This window comes from Athalia rosae, chromosome 1 (assembly GCF_917208135.1).
Source record: "Athalia rosae chromosome 1, iyAthRosa1.1, whole genome shotgun sequence".
Classification (NCBI taxonomy): domain Eukaryota; kingdom Metazoa; phylum Arthropoda; class Insecta; order Hymenoptera; family Athaliidae; genus Athalia; species Athalia rosae.
The window spans coordinates 22,105,764-22,129,943 of record NC_064026.1 but is presented as its reverse complement, the minus strand read 5'-3'; the positions used below and the strand labels follow the sequence as shown (position 1 = coordinate 22,129,943).

General features: G+C 40.9%; 1 protein-coding gene across 4 annotated transcripts in view; it reads right to left on the bottom strand.

Moving 5' to 3' along the window:
* LOC105691325 (fasciclin-3) overlaps positions 1–17,245 on the bottom strand; it is a 225,933-nt gene extending 208,688 nt beyond the window's left edge. For all 4 annotated transcript variants that reach the window (XM_048659025.1, XM_048659005.1, XM_048659012.1 and 1 more), the window contains exon 1: positions 16,938–17,245. In XM_048659025.1, the coding sequence (XP_048514982.1) occupies positions 16,938–17,019 (82 nt within the window). In that variant the 5' untranslated portion in view covers positions 17,020–17,245. The remainder of the gene's footprint in view (positions 1–16,937) is intronic.
* Between the last annotated feature and the right edge of the window lie 6,935 nt (positions 17,246–24,180).

Genomic DNA, 24,180 nt, shown 5'->3' with positions numbered 1-24,180 from the left:
GACCAATATCAAATATCTCTTGCTTCTTTCGTAGAATGATTAACTTGGTTCGGCAAGGTGCTGAGTCTTTTGCCCCTCTTTCGAACCAGCGAGGACCGAGTCAGATAGCTGTACCTATACAACCTGAAAGCTTTTGCCCGGAATTAAGAGCTTAAAAGTTTTACAACCTCAGAAAGAGGTGAGTAGTGTACGTATACCGGTAGGTAGGTATATACCATTATATGAAACAGCGCACTGGTTGAAGAGAGCAACTTAAACTGATACAGCTCAGCCGTTGCGTTCTCGCACTTTTAAAGACAAACCACCTTAACAACGAAAAACAAAAATGTTCTACCGAATTCATTCAACGACGCGGTTTCGAGTTTTCTACAACAGCATGATCAATTTGATGTGATTGTAATAAACATTTTTCGATGTCTCCTCCTGTGTGTCTTTCTTTTTCCACTTGAACCAGAGCCATGGAATTTAATTGAACATAGGTGATCATTCTATTGCCAACATTCGTCTCTGTTACAGCGATGAAGTTCCATCATAATTAGACCTCATTCACTCGTTCTCTTGTTGCTCCGGTAAAACTTATCGCGCAATTTCTCATACCGATACAACAAAGATCGGGAAATAACGGTACATTCAAAATTAACGAGCAGAAAAAAAAGAGAGATTAGAAGGGGAGGGGGATAAGTAATCAATTCAGGTTTATGGGACAAGAACTAACACGGCAGTCCGTCGTTATGGTAGCGGTGATGTGACCACACCTTATTGTTATAGTCTGAAAACGAAATGGTCCGATTTACATAAACAGTCTGGGACCGTTGCGGTGAGCGGCGGTCCGTATTTTGGCATGGTAAATTAAATATACATGAAAACTAGGAAAGATAGTCACCATTGTTGGTCGGCGAAGCCGGAGAATCGATTGTTCACGCACGAAAGAACATGTTGAACGACACACAACGATCAAAGAATTGGACTCAGTGTGGTTCAATAAACTCGTAGATCGTGATACGACCAGGTTATACGTTAAAGTTGAATAAATCGAGTCTTGGCAGCGGCACGGGTTGAAGAAGAAAAAGAATTTTCTATATAGGTACCGCGGCTCAGAATCAGCTGGTCTCAAAAGTGGAAAAGCCACTTATTGTTATACAGGAGGCGGGAATGATCCAGAGCCGCCGGAAGTAGTAAGAGCAGCAATAAAACTCAACGTAGCTGATACCCGGGGCTTTAGACCCCTTGGCTAAATAAGAATAATGCGACCTGTGGTCGACGGATATTGAATCTTGTCTAGTAAGGTTCGGTTCGTAAAACATTCGTCTTTCCGAAGTTCGCCCGTACGATTTTTTTTACTTTGACATTTTACTGTCGATAAATACTCGAACCAATAACGAGAGTTAATTCGATATCTAATAATTAATTATTCAATAATTTGTCCCTCTTCTTCTTTCGTAATTCTCATCGCGTGTACCGTGCAGAGTTGCTTTTCAAAAGAGCGAACCGACTCGGTCTTTCAACTGATGTAAGTCAGACGGCGATCTTGTGAAAAGACAAGTTTTCGAGCCCCCACAGATAATTGGAGGTAATTGGTCAACTACCCCTTGAACGGCGATAAATTACTCGCTTTTACCCGGGCAACGTTTATCTCTCATTTTGGTATAGAACTAAGTTAGTTATATATACCGAAGGCGCGGCACAGAGTAATTCCGCACCGACAGGGACAGTGACAGCAGCAGCAGCAGCAGCAGCAACCGGGCTAATGAAGTTATCCGCTATATGAATCAGATGTAGACTCCGAGTCATAGAACATTACCATGTACAGTTAAGAATAATGACTCGTAGGTTGAATGAAATCCATGAATTCGAGGTGAGCCTAGATATGTCCGATATTAGGTCAAACTACGAAGAAAGTTTAGCCTTGATAAAGGTGTCGACAAACGTTCATTCCCAATCTACGGTATAAAAGGCTGTAAAAGCCTTTCGAAATTGTAACCGTTTACTTGGCGTCGATTGAGCGGAAACTTTGAATCTTTCCTCTGAAACACCTTTCTTCTCATACTATTCGTTAATTGTTTTACGTTCCTTCCTCTCTCTCTCCTTCTTTTTCGTTTGTGATTGGCTCGTTCCGAAGACGTCGATCGCACAATCGTTCGTACACATATCTCGTACATGGGCGCAAATGATAACTTTACCGAAAAATATCGCTGTTCGTCTCACAGAAGATCTGCTGCCGCTGGCTCAAATTCAGAGGGACGAACGCCTCGACCCTTCACACGATCCGTGCTGAATATAAACTGCTCTCACTTGATCCTCGTTGTAAAACAACAGTGAAAATCTTCGTTCTGGGACGAAAACCGTTCTGCGAACAACGCTACCTCCTCGGCGGAGGGTATAGCTGCGTGTAAATATGATAAATATTCACTCTCATATTACATTTATATGTATATTTATCAAGGTCGACTCCGGTGCCACGGCTTTAAGAGGATAACTTTATATTCAAATAATTTAAAATATAATTTCACCGCAAAAAAGAATTTCAAACAAAAAAAAAAAAAAAGAAGAAAATCACGAGTCGAAATTAAACTCGAAAGATCTTTGAAAACCGGTGTAAATTTTTCTTCCCAGTCGTCCACGAAGTGCCCAAAAGAGCCTGGGTTTTTCGTACACATATAGGCACAGCGCTCGTATCTATGGCTAACAATAAGACGTTCTCATCCAAATACGCACAGCACGTGGTCCATTTCCAGAGTCAAATCGAATCTTTGCTTCAATTTATACACATCATTCGTCACGGTCGACGGTGCTGGACAAAGCTGATCTTTGAGCTGCTCCGTACGTTGTAATAGAAGTATAGCTGGTACAGCGTAGGCGGTTGCAGTAATTACTACGTTCGTAAGTAGAACACGAGAAATGCACCGCAACGGCGACGACGATAGCAAAATCATCGAATGAACGAACGTAAAACCAAATGAAAGACGATCGAAGAATATTTCACACTGGTTGATTACTTGCAGTTCCGATTCATACTCCGAACCTGTGCATTGTAACGGTATTTTACAGCGGGGCTGCTCATTCGTGAAATGTACGTATTAGTGCAGATCTTTGACGGGAACCGAGCGAGAGGCAAGTTGAATTATGGTAGGATTGCATCAGGTAGGCAGTCATTGTTATTTGCCTTTTTCAACGGTGAAGTGAGTAGTTACCGTTATAACCGCTTCGGGAAATTATTTTTCCATGGGGAGTAGAGAACTCACACGTCTACACATTCGAATATCTCTTAACTTCGCTACAAAATCATACAACACCGTTATTGTAAAGAGAAAAAGTTATCCCACAGCAGGTTGATTCGCGGATGTAATGAAAAATAATAAATCAAATAAAAAGGGGAAGATAAAAAAGAAAAAGAACTGGATACAAAAAATACCGGACAAAGGAATACGGAAAACACGAAAGCCTCTACATTATTTACCTGACGAATATTGTACCCACCAACTAGATTGCGAGCATTTCCAGTTCACTTAATAAATTATTAACCGCAATAGGTAGTAACGTCAACTCCGTTATCGCTCTAGCGATGTAGAAGAGAAGGAGGGTATAAAAACAATTGTAAAATGTACACCACCTGATGGCGTTGCAGCTCGAGAAATGTATAGAATGTTTCTGGCGATAAAAAGAAGATAATAAAAAAAAAAATTATTTCACTCATTCCGGAAAATTCATTCGTCGTATACACGCGTTGGTATAAAATCTAATTTTACCTTCTCATAGGTACACATGCATATCCGTTAGTTTACCTAAATTCTACGTCGGTTCAGACGGTCGGGCCATCACTGTTATATTTTGGTAATTTAGTTGCGCCTTGAGACATGTACGCGTGATCAGAAGCTAGTCCCAAAGCAGATGTTTCAGAGTGGAAAATGTTCTCAACGACTATAGGTAGGTGCAGGGGAACACACCCGGTGACCGGTGAGGTATCTATATTATACTTATGCATACACGTGTACCAGACACACATGTATTTCATATCATATGCATACGTATATATGATATATATATGCTCGAGGAACCTGTCTTGACGATGTCACTTTTCCCGAGCACTCACGATATTAGGATCCACTTTGCAACGATCGTATTCCAAGTGGGTGCTGGAAGATATAGGTCGGGCAGATATATAGACATATCACACATCTACATTTTCACGTGTAGGATCTATGACAAATTCAGATATTATAGTTCGCCATGCGGATATGTGAATGGCTCGGGTATAGCGTCAAGCGGCCATTTCCAGCATGAATTTTCCCATAGATCTGCCCATGTCTCGAAATCACTCAAGAGCTGCAGGTTTGTCAAAGACCCTGATCATACCCATATACGTATAGCATGCCAGAACAATCAGGTACTATTATAAAACTACATTATCCACGCGATCGACCTTGAAAGAAATGAAAGTTAATTTGAAATATTACAAGCCGTATAAAATGTAGTGAGTGAAAATAAAAATTATTACACATTCTTGACTCACTCGTAGCCTGCTATAGTCACTGCTAGATCAATAACAGTAACTGCAGTAGTGAATTATGTATAGTTGGTTTAACAATAGAACGTTTCATGACGTCATGATAACAGCGGAAAAAGTGGGTGGGTATCAGTAAGAAATATGGGAATGGTATACCGATCTATACCGAGCAAATGGACATTGAGTGAAATCCGAGTAGGTAGGTACATACATGTCGTATAGAAGGTTTTCCCGGTTTTTTTCCGTCGCCAAGAAATCAAGGAAAGAGGTGAAGAAGTTTCATCACGTGCGCCTGGGGAGCTTGTACATGGGTGCCTATAGGTATGAAACTGCTCTCAAACTACGCGAAGCTGGGCAAATCGATAAACTCATTGAAAACTTTGCACTTTGTTCAGCGTTTGGTCGAGTATTTGCGAACACACTTTTACACGCGACGAGATAATGCCGCTAATATTATTTGGTATAAGAAAAAAAAAAAAAAAACTAGAAACAAAAAGAACGAATGTGAAAAGAAAAAAATACCAATAAAAGCCGCGTCACGAAGCAATTTAATCAATATTATAATATGGCTAAGCGTGAATGCAAAGCGTACCGTATGATAACCGATAAAAACTAAAATTTCGACGAATATTTCTGTGATGTATGTCACCTGAAATTTCATTACAAACCAAAAGATCTTTCGAATGTGTGTGAATTCGACATGAAAAAAAAAGATCGATCGCTGTACATATAATATGGAATGATTGTAAGGAGGGTGATACGTGTGGTTGTGAAAATTTGTTTCCCCAAATGTTTCCTTGACAATATTATCGATCGCGGGTTGGCCGCGCGATAACTCCGAACAGTCGATGAAAGCGCGATTGATAAAAGAGCGTAATTTCGGCCACCATTCTGACGTACGTTCGCTGTATGGGCAGATAAAAGGATCAAGATTTCATCTCAATTCGGATCAATTACTCGGACAATCCGTAACCACGTCACGAAGAGCAGATCAGCTCATTCGAGAAATTCGTAAAAATCCAATCGGATGCGACGTCCCCCGTGCACGGTGACAGTGAAGAAGATCCTTCGCTTGGTCGAACTACGCGTGGCTGTGTCCAATTACGAAAAAAAAAGGAGAAAAAAGTAAGTTATCGACGACGCCCCAGCGGGTAGACCTTTTTTCTCCTTAAACACCGTCTGCGCGTTGCCATTCCTACGATCCACGGTCGGGATCTCTACAAGATTCCTCTCTTTATACCTTTCTTTCGCTTTCTCTCCTCGCCGTCTTTTTCTCTCTCCATAATATTCCTCTCGTACTCCTCCGATATGCGGTCGCAAACGGCAGACGGCAGACGGCAGACTGTTATGCATCCGTATACCTGCACGTAAACTTATTCATATAAGCTTAGACGTGTCTCGTAATGTCAAGGCTATGCCGTTCACCGGTTCACCGGGCAAACACAGGGGGTGTAATCGATTTCCAACCCGAAGTTCCGTTGCAGTGTTTTTACACAAGGACAAAGTTTGCGGGAAAACTAGTCGATAAAATAATCTAGTTAAGTCAAACTAAAACCGCGTGAAGAAGAAAGACAAAAAATTTACGTCGATCGTTCGAACTGCCGACACACAAATAGGAAGGAAATAAAAACGAATTCCGTCCAATTATCTAGAACAACTTCAGATTCGTATAGTTCCCCAATCGATTTTTTTCCATTCCACTTCATTCAACTTTTTCAGGATTAAGAGCCAAGGTCGAGGAAAAGATGACGATTACGGAATAAAATCCGTGGTAGAAAGTAAATTATTTTCCGTGCGCGCAGGTATCGATAAATTGTACGATGAACTTCGGAGATAATTATTTCACATCGATCTACGATCATCGAAGAAGAAAAAAAAGTACCAGCGTGACGGTTTGTTCGGAAACCCGAAGCCCACCTGTGGCGTCGCGAATGCACCAACAGCGAACGAATGAACGAACGATCCGAACGCCTGGCAGAATCTAAACGTATAGCTCGAGATGCGGGGAATTGCGTCGCTGTTGAAATTTCGCATCGATGACGAATCCAACGTGCGAGGCAAACCAAGAAGCCAAACGGATGGGCGAAACTGGCGAACGACGCTGTGCAAATTGTAAATTCTAGTCTGGTGGTGCCATATGCCGTACAATACAGAGGGTGCGCATACCTATGTGTTTACATGTATGTATATGTATATTTACGCGTACATTTGCGTAGCCACATATCCGCAGACGGATCAGGTACTCCGTGCGAGTGAGGTGTAAGGAAAATTCGGTAGACCATGCTCGGGTATTGAGACACGCGGGTACGGATGTCGAGTAACGGATCATCCGACAATAAGCGATTTATAAATTTCAAGGAGGTTGTAAGCAGTGAAAAGTACGAATGCCTGCCGATTCACCGTTAAGTAATCGAGTGCGGTGACATGCGGTCTTCGAAGCAAAACTTTGGTAAAGAACTCGCGTCACGCCCCTACCGTGTCATCGCGTGTATATAGCCGCTGTTCGATAACTCTCTATTGCCGGTCTAATGATCCTATTGATTTCAATGATGAAAAAGAGGATGTTCGAAGCAAGGACGTAGTTGTAAGTAGATTCGCTCGTGGAGCGGACTTTCAACTCAACTCACACATACCCTACCACGCGCAGCCCACGCCCAACCGCAATATCGTCGAAGAGAATTCGGAAATCAGCTCTAAGAAAATTTGATTAAAGAAAATATGTACAAATTTAAAAAAAATACCTGTACGCGCGGACGGTTTCTTCCGAAAATTAATTACGCAAACAACCATCCGTGTGTCGCGTGATCTCGCGAAACTGTTGTAACATCTGGCCACCAACGATACCATCAAAAAATTACGTACGACAATCGCCGGTTGAAACTGCTGCAGCTCACAATGTTTTCAATATCGCAATAAAATATTCCGTCATACGAGTACGTAAACACCGCTCTATCTTTACTTTCTAACGGAATTCGTAAACAAAATTGCCCCTGAAAACGCGACCGCAGACTGTCAAAACATTCGTGCACATTTATGTACATTCGTTTATAGATTCAAACAAACAACGATTCGAAAGATTAATGTTTGATTTTCGAAGGAATAGTCACGTTGTAAAGGTCACGTGTAAAGGGTAGTCACGTTGAATTTTCCATCGCGGTTTAACGCATACGGTCGAGGCTGCACGTTTCTCTTCAAAGGTAAGCGTGACCCTAATTGACTTAGCCAGCAACCTGCTGCCTTAAGGGCGCCAAGTTACCTGCGGCAGGGGTGTATTGGGTTACAACCGGAATATACGAGCTATGCCACCTGCCATTCTTTTGTAGTCCAAATCCTCCGGTCCAAACTCTATGGCCTGCACTACCATCGTGGCAAGACCCGCGTTGAATTCTTTTCAAAAAGATATTCTCAACTCGATAAACGTATAAAATCGACGCTGTGTATATCCTCTCTTCCAAAACCAACGAGGCGTTGTTAAGACCCATTAATTTTCCAACAATAATAAACCATCAGTTTTCTCAACACGTCGTGTGTGTGGAATAATTTCTAGAGTTGAAAAGATCCCGAGTTAGCCAACACACACAGCCAGAAGTAACTCAAGCAGAAAAGTCAAGTGAAAGGTCACAGTCAAAGACCTGATCTTCCCGGCTGCTGGCTTCTACTTTTGCTTGTAGTGGTACGGTATCTATAAATTATGTTCTAGCGGCTCGCCTTGTCATCAACCAACGCGGTGGCTGCACTATAGAGATCTCGAGAAAAATGTACAAGTGAAAACAACTTTTGGGATACTTCGCGTACCAACCGCCCCGGAGTTCTGGTTGTGGGTGAACTTGATCTAACAGAGCAACTGCGGTGGGCGAAAGTCTCACAACTGTTCAGCTGAATCATCGCAATCCATCGTTTGCCGTTGGTTCGTTTGTCCCGTGTATGTGCATAAAATAAACGAACTTTGTATTTCACCTGCACAGTGAGCACGTTATACCGTTTAGATCATTTCAAATGCTAAAATCTCAACCGTTTCTGCTGTGGTTATCAATCTTTGTAGAATATATATACGATTTTACGGTTTCAAGACTTTATCTTTCGCCTCAATTCTCGGCATACCTACGTGTGTCGAAGTAACCGAGGCTGCGCGATGTCTTCGGTATCAGGGGTTTTCGAAAATTCACGGCTTATTGTTAGAGAAGTTAGTCTGACGTGACACTGACATGCCGGGTACCGACAAGTGGGCGTGCCGTCATCACGCTTAGCGAACAATTTAGACAGAGGAATTTGTCCTAATGGAATTTAGGTTACATCACACAATGAATAATAACGCGACCCGTGGCTCGCACAGTTTTATACTTCTGATTCACCCGTGTCCGACCTGCACCGACTAACGGAATATACGTACGTACATGTAGGTACGAATTCAGACATGTACTCGCACCTAAAGCATTATGAAACCTTCTCGCCTTACGTGACAAGTATGTCAAAGTACTGGTACAAGTCAAATCACAAGTACATGCAAACGTGTGTGCGTTTATTCCTGTCCCGTCGCATCTCATTCTATTCTATTTTACTCCATTCTCATTCATTCGCGCACTAATACACGCTGCCACTTCAAGTGCGTAGAATTAACGTAAGCGTCAAAAGAACCGAGCGTGGTATGCAATAAAAAATAATTTGGAAGATATCAATTTGCCACTGATAACGTCACGATATGTGTCACGTAACCGCCTCGGTTGAAATTTTTCAGCGTTTATGCTCGATGTAGAGTTATCGTTCATTTTGTCTTTCAAAGAAATTGTTTGAAAAACAAAAATAGGAAAGCATGAGCGCGACCAAAAATCTGATCGCCATGCAGTCAGAAAGGAGTGAACAGATTCCGCGTTACATGGTACAGGTTTAGAACCGACGCCCACGCAGGTATAAGAGACAAGACAACGTCCTCGCCATATTCCCATCGCTTCGTTCCTCTTTTCTATACGATGACGTCATTTCAGAATAAGCACGCATACGTCACTATTGAGTTACGTATTCATTGTTGTGTGCTTTCTAGGCTCGTCGTGTATAATGACCATTCAAATGTGTGTGTGTGTGTGCTCCGTTGTTCAGAAACAACCTGTCCCGCGCTAGAGGCGTTAAGTTTCAGTGCACGGAGGACATTTGTAAGATATGTATGAATATCCTGTACAAGAAGCCCACCGACGACACGGTAAGGGGTACGGAATCTACGCGGGGACCATAAGGACAAAAGGTTTCCTATTCGTGTTCCACGGATTTTCGCTCCTCTCTCTTTCTCCTTCACTTTCCCCCTCACTCTCTCGTTTCCAACGTTGACCCTGTACGCGGGGGAGTAGATCTCGGCCTGACCTCGCGCTTCCAAAGCTCACGGGGTCCGCTAGACCGGTAAGACCCGAAGGCTGATTGGAACCCAGGGGCCCGCAGAGGTCAACGACCGCTCAGCGGGCATAGTTCCGCCTTCCCCTTTCTCATTTTTTACCGCCAGACGCACGAAGAGAAAGGGCGAACGAAGGTTTGGGAAGTCAAAAATTATGTCACCGGTTCCAAGAAGAATTACCTCTGTACCGTATATTCACGTCGGTAGTATTAGCGTACCATGTGACGCCATGGAACAAAAGATCCCACAGGTACAGCTATATTCGTTGGGTTACCGGCAAAGTAAGACCGTCGGAGAAGGTCCGCAGCGAATCAACTGTCTTAAATCTAGCCTCATGTATAGCTACCAGCTTTGAAACTAAAACTGTGATTACGTTGAAACTTTGGAGCCCAAAGTACCTCACCTTAGACGTACCTGAGCAATCTATACTCGCAGGTACAAAATTTTCAAAGAAGAAGAAGAGGAGATTAGCCGTTGTACTTCGCACTACGCTTCGATCATCAATGGGAAATTATAGGTGTGTACAGTATACGCATATCTTACGTAGTAATACGTTATAGGTAACTATCGGTATGTACGTACGTAGTAGTACGTACAAAGAGATACGACATTCCGTGCGGTCGGCGTGCACTCCTCAACGTCGCGTGCGTTCAAAGAACGCGAACCACTTCGAATCAATTCGTACCGCACGCGCACTTTCCGTACCGCTTGGTTGGTCAAACATACTCCCTATACGAAGACGCGAGATGAACGACGGATCGATAAGTAGAGCAAACCAAAGGGAAAGGATCATCGTAGCTTGGAAAAAGGTACAAAAACTAGCTATAAAGCAATACTCTTGAACAAAAAAAAATTTTTTTTTTTTTAATCATCGGAAACCTTTGGACATTAGAAAGTTGTATGGTATCTTTAAAATAGTCATGGCTGCGCTACGTAAGCCGGATTCTTTTCAACCGGGCAAGTCTGTTTGCTTTTCCAAAACTATACCTGCGTAACGTCTGTACCGAATGCAAGTGTTAAGTTAGCAAAACTTTTCCGTCTGTCTCCTGCAACTGAAAGACTGAAACTATTACGCAAACATCGTTGCGGCAAAGTTGCGCAATATATGAGTTATAACCATTGCGGTACCGTTCGAACCTCGATTCAAACAGCATTTTCTCATCAATGTACGTAGCGTTGAGAGTAAAAGAGTTACGTGTACGAGAATCTGAACACAAAATATTCTAACGATCATCCATAAATTCATAATCAAAAAATCTCAAGAGATGACAGTTCTCGGATCGAAACAAAGAAAGTTTCTTCGCAACGTTATACGTAGTACTTCCTAGTAGAGAAGAAATAAGCTCTGGGGAGTTATTATAGTTTCAGAAGAGGATCTAATCTCGTTTACAAAAACAACAAAAAAAGACCAGAATTGAAAGAAACCGAAAAACGAACAATAAAATGAAATGGGAGAAACAATCTAAACATCCATAGAGAACGAGGTAATTTTTACTTCTCATTCTCTCGACCCATATCTGACACGGTTTCGAGTTACCGAGCGTTGGGTATACGTACGTACACTCTGTGAGAAACGCTCATCTACCACGGTCTTACAAGACTCTTTCTTCGGTTAAATTGAAGGTAAAAGAAACATTTTCTGACTCGACTGTATCTACCTGTAACCGATGTGGTAACGCATAGCGAAACGTACTATTCAACCTGATAATATTAACTTTCCTTCCACGGATGGAGATGCACGGAATCAATTTGAAATACTAAAAACTATGAAAATACTCATGGTATACGTCATGTAATATAAATTTTTGTTGCACAACTAATCATAAAACTAATTTCATCGCTGTGCAGAAGAGAAGAAAAAAAATGATCGTCGTCTCCACATCTCTCGACTATATGAAAATCCTCTCTTCATTTTGGAGCAGATACGAACGATGCACCATTGCAGTAATTTGACACACGTAATACGTATCAAATAATTCACTATACCTAATTATGTTACGAAAATAACTAATTGTAAAACCGAGTGAATTGCATTTAATGGTTATTATAGGTGGGAAGCCCTTTGTCCAATTAGTGAGATATTGAAAATTATTCATCGCTAGAGATTAATGATCACCTACAAAAGGTATAAATTCGCATCAGTTTGCATTTCGTTATTAATTTTGGTATTATCACGATTATTTTTTTTATTATTTTTATCACAGTAAAAAATGATACATCTGTATTATTATTTTTGTTATTTTATCGTTACGATTAGGATCTGCACGAGGCAGGGAAAGTGTGACCAATTTTCGCCTGGTTGGAAGAGAAAATCGCATCATCATTATCATCATCGTGATCATCGTCAGTATGGATAGAAATGTTCATATTTTCATAAGAAATCAACGCGGAACAACAAAATGCCAACAAGTTCTACCCTATAAGAGGCAACAAACTACACGAAAATTAAAAACAAAAATTATACCCCGAAAAAGATGCACGAACGATGTAATATATGTATTGCATAACACCCTTAATTAATGACCCCAAAATTTCTGTTCCCATATAATTTGCAATACTATACACCCTCAAAGGGTTGAAACCTTTGCGGGGTAGAGTAGGAAATTTCTGACGATGAAATCTCGCTCAATCTTTGTCGTAAAAGTTGTCTGTTACTTTGCTATAGTACATGAGAAGATTAATTGCTGAAGTAAGAATACAAAGGGATGATGACTATATACATGCGTATGTATAAACCAGTGAACATCAGTCCTTATATATTTTATATATTATGCACGATTGTATAGGTGATACCTGCATCAATCGTTCGAGTCAGCGGTTGTATACGAAATTCGATTAAACTTTAGCATTGATGACCGACGTACCATTATCAATTTACTTGTTCAACAGTTTAATTGTTACACAAGTACTTAATTACAACAAATTGTGAACAAGGTTGGAGTGGTATGGATGTAATTGGATTGTTGATACCGTATGATCATAATGGATGATTGTTACTACGTTATATCGTCAAAGTTTTTTCGGTAAATAAAATCCTCTGAAACACAGTGAAATTTTTCAAGGAAAAAGATCGTGTCACACCGAGGTACAAAGTCAAGGATGAAACGTGAGCGGAACCGCGGACTACCGCCACACCTTAACATTATTCCCACCGCAGCCGAATCCCCCGCGCGAAATAACGTACAGATTACACTACTACCGTGAATATTAAATTTTACGAAACTCGTTTTCAATTCAATCCAAAGATCGTCAGGTTTTAAAAATAAAAGTGAACGAAAATATTTGAAATTCAGTTACGAGCGCGTTATGGCGTGGCGTCACGATTTCGCAGGAATTCCGCGGAGTTGGAAATATCACGGAAAATTTTCATTCTTGATGAAAATTATGACAAAATTCTCGAGACGTACAATTCGTTTGCTCGTTGAGCGAAGACTCGCATTGGTTTTAAGGAAGAGTGCGTCGATTGATCATGTATAGAGTACGTTTCGAGGTACCGATGATGTGCCTGTTGTACGGTAAGAGTAACGGTAAACATCACGAGGTTTGCTAAATTTCAACGAAGCACTATGTTCACACGTACCACGTGCTCTAGCCTGTCTGTGTTTTATTTCATGCATACTAATACCTAGGTAGATATTGGGTAGAACCTAAGCGGGTACTGGTGGTGATACCGTTCCCTCAATTAATTTATTTTTCTCTAGTTTTTTAGTTTCTCTGCTCTGCTCTCTTTCCTTATTTTATTTCTTGTTACCTCCGTTCTCTGCATGGTGCACCGGGAATCCTGAGAATCATTTCCGCTGACAATTGGCTATTCGGTATACCGTGAGTGAAGAAAAGGTTATTCAACGTTGTAACAGTCCGATAACCAAGCATGAAAATCGAAAAACTGTATACATGCGCCCAAGCAATTTATTACGTTGATAGTCGGTAATTTTTTTGTCAACGTTTAAAATCCAACAAACGTACTTCGTTTGCCCGCTATGAAACCATTTTTAATGCCAGTTTGAATTCTCGATAATTTCAACTAGGGCACATACTGATGTTTGAATTTCAAATATTAGTCGGTCTATCTTCGTCAATATTAACCCCTGAATACTTTTCCGACAGTCATACATGCGGATTCGAGTTATCGGAGCTGTCAGACTGAAAGTATCATTTTATTTCAAATGCATTAACGCGGGAATTACGGTGTCGTTTAATCCGTCCTTGTTAATAGAGATTGCGGTAGATTCGTTGAAATTGGAAAACTATTTATCGCGTCACCGAACTTGAATTGAAAAGTAAAGCGTATTTTCATTCAACGATAGGTTGAGCTATTTTCCTATCTCTTTATCATTTTTTTCCGACCTTTATTAATCTCTTAACGTATTGCTACCCTGTCAACTTTGTCGATCATCTTGTCACGAAGAAAAAATGGAATAATCAGATAGTTCGATGAAACAGAATAATACGTACGTCAAATTTATTTCGTCAACTGTAGCTGGCTCATACCATGCAAGCAAATTCGGACTTACCGACTCCTCCACGTTTTCAATCAATGTATGTTCTGGTCGAATAGCTCGGATGGCAATAGCCCCGAGCTCGGTGGGCATCACAAGACGTTTTTAATATTACCTATACCGAATCACCTCCTTGGGATTGATCATAAAAAAGAAATACTTTTCACATGTTCGATCAAGGCAGTCCTCGGCCATTTTTTTCCGGTCTCGAATGTCATAAGACAAATAAGGTTCGGTGTAAGGTGCCCCGGGTAGGGGTGAACCACAGTGACTTTGCAACACAAAAAAAAAGGTCCAATATCCGAGAGTTTTCGAAGACAAGGAAGATTAAAAAAATGAGAAATACGTAAAAGTAGATTACAGCGCGGTCTTTGACAGAATATTAAAGTGAAAGGGCGTCAACTGTGAAAGATAATATTGCATTTCGAGAACGTAGAAACGGACCGCGAGGCTTATCTATGCGGCAGCTGATCGTTATCTCGTTATGAATAAAAAAAATCAATCATATCTGGAAATGACCATGATGAAAAGATAACGACGCCATGTGGTTCTTATCACAAATTTGGGCTTTGTCTATTCAGTAATAACCTCTTAAATTTGTTGATTATTTCCGAAATAATCAACAATGAAAATTGCATGAATGGACAAAATTATACGAGCAAACAGAGAAAGGGAAATGGCGGGTTTGTTGACCTCTGATTCGAGGCAATTCTTTCGCGTCAAAGAACCGACTCAAGATTAATAAAATAACGGTTCTCAAATTTCATGACAAGCATTAACTACGACAACGGTTTAAATTATTTTAAAGCAACGTACAGTTATAGCGGGTATTTCAGATGTGGCAGTCGTCGGTTGGTTTTTTGGTCTCAACTTATTCGCTTAGGTTTTATCGTGGTTACGAGCGCACATCCCATGACTTTCTAATATGAGTCTTATTACTCATTGCAGAGGAAAACGAACTTTCTCATATATGCTAATCGCACCTGCACTAGTATAGACCCCCGACTCTTTACCTATTCCCTTTCTTCCCATAGAACCTGATATGGCACCCAGCGCATTCGATAACGTCCCGTGAACAACCTATATCATTAAATCGATCGGGTTTTACATTGTTTTGTTACTCCGACCAACAGATATGAACCAACTCATTATGAAGTATGAAGTAGTGATCGATCGCGGTTAAACTATAAGGTGAGTCGAACGGTTCGCAGCATATATGGTAATAAAAAAGTCAAAGAAGAAATTTTTAATTTATCTCCGATATTCAGAAGAAAGAAAAATGCGGAAATTGTCCACGTCATCGATAAACTGACCTCTTTATAAGCCACGCAAAAACAGAGGTAACGTATTTTGATAATCAAATGAGTACCTCAGTGTTCAAACGTTGCGCCATTTTGTTTCCCCCATATCGAACCGTTAGGCCCGTAAGGGATTAAGTTTGAAAATCTCGTTTCGGAGAATTTTCTCGCGATAATCGGTTTCACAGATTTTGTAATTGCTGTCAAGCCTGAATATACAGCGATATATTTATTATCAGATTAGATACAGAGAGGAGGGGTGGCAAATCGTCATTTTGTAATAACCACGGGCGCGCTCTTCATTGGTTACGCGGTTAAATATCGACGCCAAAATATCGCTCAATCGATTCAGCAATTCAAATCGCTATTTGATTGGATAACATTATACTTGTTAGCGGATTATTTCATTCGAATTAACCTACATTTCAAACTACATACTGCAGAAATCCATTGCATCGAGATAGGAGTATGTACGCCCGGTTAGGTTGATTATGAATCGCTTGGCGGCTAACAAGTATAGTTGTAAGTAAGCTCGCTTGGACAACTTTTCGTAGCCGGCCCAGCTACAGGAAAAAGTTGTCCTAACGCGCGCTTCGCTGCAAAGCGATTCACAATCGATCTAACCGGGCGTACGTATATCGATTGATTTCAAAACTGAATTTTTGTCACGACGAATAACTTTAATAAGAATTTTTCTCACACCAAAAATCGATGTCTCATCGATGCAAACTTGAGCAAATTTGATTGACCGATTAATATATTCCGAACGGAAGGAAAAAAAAAAATTGGAATTAAATTGTAATTGATTTGTTTTAGTTCGTTGGTTTGAACGCGTTATCGTCGAGGGTTGATCGTTGAATATTTATCGAAATTCATAACGTGGGGGTGAATTTGGCGGGTTGGTTGAATCGGAGTAAGCGCACGAGTTCGAAAGTTTATAATCATAAAGTTTCACCAACTTTTTAAATCAGACGTTTATAACAATAACAAGAGGGGGTTTTAAACTTTTCCATAACTAGAGTAAATTCCAATGTAACGATTAACGACGATCGTGAACAAGGTTCGCAGCGATCAGACGCAATTTCGCCCTGAAACGCGAGATGATGCGCAATTTGAGTCAACGAAAGAAAGTTCATTTACCTACGGTACAACATATCAATGTACGAAGACAAAGGTGATACACGTCAGCACAGGATAATTTATATAACAATTATTATATTCGATGCACGTAACATTGAGATTTTTTAAAACCACACCTTGAACAGAAGTGAAGAGAAACGCAACGCAGGCCCAGATGATCATCGTGGAAGGTTGTTTTCTCGGGGATGTCATCGTCATCGGTGCACAATATCACACAAATAAATCACACTTTTCAATAACACAAACCTGATGTCAAGTCACTTGCGTTGCTCAGATAATCTCGGTTGTTTCTTTTCTTTTCAGTAACAACTAAGCCGTAGATGCCAGCAATAAAACCGATTTGAAAAGCAGGCGGAATACACGAGGGAAACGCAGCACAGAAATCGACTAGATAGTCCGGCGCGCGAAGACCGTCTGCCGCGCGTTGCGTACTCCGAAACGTTCGTCGAACATCGGAGCGAATCCGAGATTACCCGAACCTGATCTTCTGATAGCGGGTGCCTGATAGTACGATATACTTATAGGCCGAAGATAGCACAAGATATCTTCGACAGGTTTGTTGGATCACGGTAATGGACGTGACTTAAGTATACATATCAGCTTTCATCAACTATTCCCTTCTGTCTAGCTGTTCTTTCATCAATTTCGATTTTTTCACGCCCAAGTTTTCTCCTTTCGCTTCATTACCTCGTACACACATACCTTCGTACACCTTGCTCCGAACGTTTGAGCAATTTGCAGAAGGTGATTCCCAGTTTCAATCCCAAGTTCTCGTTTTTTAGTTTTTCTATTTTCATTTTATTTCAACTCCTTTCCTTCACTTCCTTCTTTTTTCTATATTCTCTTTTCTACTATTCCTCATTTTTAGAACGAGCACCGTGCAGTCTGCGGGATTATTTACAACGAATCGTATCGTCGTTAGCTTTTGTTGTCGGCTCTCCCCTGATATATATCGCGTGGGTTGAAAATAAATTGCATCCCGCAACGGCGAAGAAAATACGTTTTCCACGTTCGCGGGATCGGGATTAAATTTGAAAAAGTTATGGAATAATGAGACAAATATTTTTTACTCCGTACGTCTTGCGTACTATATATTCAAGTTGTTCCGGGCGTAGTGCATTTGCAAACGGATCTCGCGATGCTCATCTCCATTCTCACCGCTACGATGTAACAAGAGAAATCATTAATGAAAAATAAGGAAGAAGATGCGAGGATGTTTTTCCTCATGGAATTAGCGGTAAATTCTTTTCGGGTATGACAATGAAAGTAAGTCGTGACCAGACTTGGAATAAATAATGCAAGGTTCGAGGCAGCTAGGATTATTGTTGGGAAAATTTTTTAAAAACATCACCGACATATAGAATAGAAATGAAAAAATTTTGAACATTACGGCTCTGAACGGCATGCAGCTCTATGTTTTTTACCAACGTGTAATACGTATTAGTGGCGCCATTTTGCGTATCGCCAGAAGTGCAGGGCGGCAATGATTGAAATAATAATGAAATTTTAATCATTGTTTCCGAAGAGGTAGCCAGACTAGCGGCGAGTGAGGTACCAGTAACAGAATTGGATGATATAATCAATTGTTAACTACGTTACTGATTTTCCAATTTGCAGCATTTCTGTTTTCAATTAAACTCCGGATATCGATAACTCGGAGATTCACAATATCAGCTAATATTGGCTAGAATTTTTTTTCATCACGAACACGCCTTTTTCAAAGGCAACGACGATAATTCGCATCCTACAAATCGTACTTTTCAGCCCCATTTTATCGAATTCCCCGATTGGATCTCGCACACACTATAACTATTCGAATCAAACTAAACAGCGTGTAAGTCGGCCGCTCTCATTGTCAGTTCTAAAAGTATAACATATATCGAAGCATCGAGTATTAGTTATTACACGTCGCTCCACTTTAACCTTTATCCCTTTACCTCAACTCACCTTTCAGGTACTCAGATGGCTAGGCTGACCACGTCAAACTATTTGCCCACAATCTAGACGATGGTTTATTATAGTAACCGACTTTCCGGTAAATTCCCCCGCCTTCGAAACCTTCCCACGTAAGTATTGATCTTGCGTAATCAGTTTTACATCATTCCACCTCAATTTCAAAACTAGAAAAAAAAAAAACTAAATTAAACCTGCAAATAATCAACAAAACTTGAAGACACGAACGGCATATCTGAGCACGTTTATGTCTCATTGTCAGTTACATTATGCGATATCGCGTGTGTGGACATGGTCAGGTTTCCAGAGTCCAAGTCACCACAGGGATCAATTGGCTTCGTTAAATTACTGTTGCAATGTAAAAGGAACCAAAACGTAGTCACGCGACCCCCTTCAATAATCAAATCATAGATCGGCGCCTCGTATAGAATGACAACCTCGGAGGCGATTGTTTTCGAAGTCTTGCAAGTTTCGAAGCTTGATTGATGCGTTTGACTCCACTTCATTGCGTTCACATCCTCGGTGCCGAAACTATGAAAAGATTAGCAATCAGCGGAACACTTCGTGGATGTTTCGATCAATTCATATTCGGCCTGATTCCATTAGTGTCGAACGAAAATATAGAAATCGTCTCCCAGCTTTTTAAAATTCGGCTCATCGTTACGTCAAGGCATTGTTTTTCGCCGTTACGTCGGTGAAGCTGATTTGAAATTCCTTCGTTTTTACTCATGCAGGTCCGTAGGGGTAGTGTTTCGTAATTACACGGGTCGGATATGTAATTAAACGCGTTGTTTGTACGTACGCACGAATATTCGATTAATAATTCAACCTGTTTTTAGCGGGTTCTACTTTCCGCAGCAGACCCGCAAGTTTCTTGAATTATTTCATTCGCCCTACATACATCTATATATACCATATATACATTACGGTGTTTACATGCGTTGTGTGTATATATGCAAAAATTTGTATCGCATTAAAAAATTTCTCCATCGTATTAATTTTTTTTTCTTCTCTTTGCATTCCCTGCCGTTATTGTACGTTTATGAATCCTGAAGGTAATTAACGTCGCGCCTCTTTTCCGTTGCACAAACCGCCCCTGATAATACTCAGGATTTTTACCGCAACAGGCTAACCTGACTTCAGAAAAGGTATACCTAACTATAGGTGTTTTTCGCTCGCATTTGATTCGCTCACAGTATAAAAGTGGACTTATACGTTTGCGTACGCACCCGCGTTTATAACAAACAAAAAAAAATTTCATACTAATTACTCGCTACTTATTCATTGCCACGGCACACGAGTTTGAAGAAAAAGCAGAAAAAAGAACAAACTTTCCCGGTTTATGTATTTTTTTTTTCTTTTTTCATTCTCATTCGTTTCGTTTTTTAATGATACAAAAGTTATCGTCACTCGGCTTTGGAATATCTGCGTATACATAATGAATGTATGGTATATAGTAACTATGTAGTATATGTGACGCGGAGTTGATAATTATCTGGACGATTAAACAGTGAAATTTTCAAGGATTAATTTACCCACCCCCTGAAACAAAACTGGTCGAATGTGACCCTCCTTAGCGATGCAAATGAATTACTTCCGCCTCTTCAATTTAAATTTCCTGCAGCCTCCGTACGCATAATGAGCTCCTCGGTCTCCGAATTCACCTCTGCAGCAGCCGCCTTCCCCAGAGAACGGATATAAATCGGATTTGTTAAGACGCGATCATCCCTCACGGTGATGTACGATGGAATAAAAATATCTCATTCATATGTGGCTTGGAAATTACTCGATCGGAAATGCGCTTGCATTTTGCAAATTACAGACCTAGTACGAGCTGCGCGGTGCCGGATGACAACTTATTGTTGATAGTTTTGCACAGCAAGTGTTCGCTATAGGTATATTCACAGACGTCATCGCATTTCAAACTTAATCGTACGTCAAGTAACGCGCGACGTACGATTCTGCGTGAAGTACTTGAATAAGACGTTAGACAATGAATGTATGGCACGTTTCAGGTCATATAATTGTAACGAGAATGTTCTAGCTGTGCAGCGCGGTGTAATAAAAGTTTTCACATATGTATATTCTATGCATTTATGCATATGTGTTCAAACGAGCTGCTACAGTAGCGAAAAGGGTTAACGGTAAACAGGTATGCGCGTACCAAGCAGCGGGGTGTACTCTGGTGTATTCGTTTAAAAGAGGGCCAATTTCTCATGAGCGTACGGTTGACAAATGTTATATGACGATCAAAATCAAACTAACTACCTACTAATAATTTCAAGTGAATTGAGAGCCGATGAATAGCACTGATTGCGACAAAAGGGCGCAAACCCCCTGGGTAGCAACGACCCTTCGTTATATAAATTAAAGGGGTTCAAGATAAATTTGATGACAGAGTACGGCTGACTCAAAAGTGGTCTATACCTATATACATTTATTTCCCCGGATCGAAGAAGTTGTGCACTCGGTAGATAATACAAATTCTATTTTTCTAGGTCACTGGAGAGGGCTTTGATTTCATTCCTAATGCAAATTGAAAGATCAAACTTTTCAACGTTTGGTTTCATCGCAATGACAAGTAGGCGCCAGTCTCTGGGATATTCCTATTTATTCTTTAGCCTCCTGATCGATAGGCAACTCAACCATCAAACTCGCGATCTTTCGAGTCAGCACCACGGCGATTGACGTTGATTGTGAATAAAACTAGCCTCATTCCCTATCCGATCCAAATGAAATTATCATGTGAAGGTTGAAAAACCAAAAAGCTTGGTTTCCGAGAAAACAAAAAAGACGCCTCATATCGCCAACGATCGGAAGCCGAGAACACGATACATTCATAAGCGGCATTCTGAGGATGCCGCTTATGAAATTATTATCAAAGCAGTAACGGCGCAGGAGTTGTTTGATAGTATAGGGACGTGAAAGATGAGGGTGGCAGAGTTGCGGAGTGCAGACTGAGAGGTGGCCGAGACGTGTAGGAGGGGTTAGCGTTATGCTAACAGGGTGTTGTTGTCCCCTTAGCACTGGAAACACCCGTAGAATTGTAATTAGCCTCCCCTAACACCTTCATTTATCTTCCCACTTCCAATTTAGCCCATGGGTTGATTGCCTGTTTATTTTCGACCGTCCACGTCGGGCTGAGTGGCGCAGCGTGGCGGGTGGCGCGTTCCATTGCCATATTTCTGCAGAGGCTCGCTTGGCTTTCGGCGGTACGCTTATTTTCTTTTAATGGGCTCTACGAGCGTAGATTTGGGGATTCACCCGTGGATACAAACAAGCTTTCTTTCGAATAAAATTAGCTAATGAGCCTGCAACGAATAGCTGAAAAGTGAAACAGGCGGCACGTTTGTTGCAACGCACTCAATTTTTTTTTTTTTTTCATTACCCGAGACGTCGTCGCAAATCATCTCCCGAGTGGTTATCATTATCAACTTTATCCGGATTTTTGACTCCTCCGCACTCCGCAACCGAAAAACTCAAGATACATCGATTTGGGCCACCGAAACGTGGCCGATAAAACTTTTCAACTTTACTTTCTGTCGGATAAACAAAAATAGCATATGCCATAACATGAAGATGGCTTTCCAAAGTATTATCTTTGTTTGTTTGATTGTTCGGATAACCAAGATCTCCGAGAAAGCAAACAGATGCTCTGAAGAAAAGCAAAAATGCCAGTTCCTGAAAGCCTTTTCTCCATAAAAGTTGCATCCCACATAACAGTATTTTTTTGAAACGTGCGGAAATATCGGGAATTCGCAAAGTTTTCAAAATCTGAAACAGGTTTCAATTTTTGTGGACTAAAACTTCAGGAATCACATTGTAGGGAATTTTCCTTTGGACTCTTATTCATTCTTCCCCATGATCTCGAGTCATTCCAAACGACGACGTCTTGTGTTATAATATTTACAGATTCAAACCGCGTAAGGAAATTGACGCGGCTCGTGATTGTGCAGAGCATTCATGCGAACGAATCTTCAGATCACACGGAAAGCCTTCCTCAAGGTTAATGAGAGCTCTGCGTGTGCTATGCGGAACCAAAATACCGCGAGTGAAACTTCGCCACGACTGTATTTAGGCTGATTAAACCTCGTGCGATCCCAACAGCGCTGACACTCCTGAGATCTCGCTCTGACGTTTCCTGCTAATTCAAACTTCATCGATGCCACCATATAAAACTTTGGCACGCAAAACAATAAGATATGATCCAAGTCTCGTTAATCAGTTGTTGTCGGTTATCGCCGATGAGATGAAAACTACGAGGAAGTTTACTCATTGCCAAGGAAAATGAGGCGAACCGAACCGTTCGACTTTCTACGCGAGGAAAATTGTTCGATGCGATCTCGGCCAGAATGAATCTACGACGATCTAGATTAACGAAATGCCGAAAAGAAAATAGTCATCCCCGTATATATACACCGGACGAACGGTTGCATTCGTTTACTTTGCTACCGCAAAAGCAGCGGGATTCATTTATAGAAATAAATTTGATGTATGAGGTATGCACTCTATACATCGGGACGGGTTCGGTATAACATCTATATAAATGGCGAGTTTCATGAATTTTTATGAGCTATTTAAAATGACAGCACTCCGAAGCGAACGCATTTCCATTCGTTGAGAGAAACGGCAAATTCGAAACATCCCCAGAGCGAAACCATTTCAGGGCGAAGCTGAATACCTTTATACGGTTACCAGCTGGACCATGCGCTTCGTTCCATACGATTCAAATCGGTATAGCGAAATATGTGCACACCTACGTATGGGTATGCATATAATGAAATATACCCAGGTACATGGATAGATAGACATACGAAACATGTGTTATATACACGTAGTCTGTCAAACCTGCAGGAAACGCCGTTGATCGCAACCGTAGAGAACCGGAGTTGTTTACACGTCGAAATGAATGAGGCGTTAATTATTTCCAGCTTGTTGGCAACGTTGAGTTGATTGATGCGGCCACAGACACTGAATGAGAGTTTCAGCGGACACGTTGCCAGGTACCAACGATGGAAATTGAAATTCGATGACGAGCGCGTAAAATGTTAATTATCAACGCCGTTATACCTCATTTTAATAATCTTTGCATACCGTCGCGTGTAACAATTTTGTTGGAACGACTGCTCGAGGGTTTAGAAAATCTCCCAGATGATAGATGCAGCGATACGTTGTTCTGAAAAATTGATAATCAATCGAAACTGGAATACGTTATGAAATGGGAGGAGCCTTATAAAATTAATCGAGTTATCGCCAATTTTTCACCTTTCGGAGAGGAAAAATTGAAATATCTCGATGAGTGAAATTCGTGGCTCAATTTACTCAACGAAATTACCGGACGAAAATTTAAACGACGAATGAAATCGAATAATGCAATGCCAGTACTTTTATAAAAACGAACGTCCA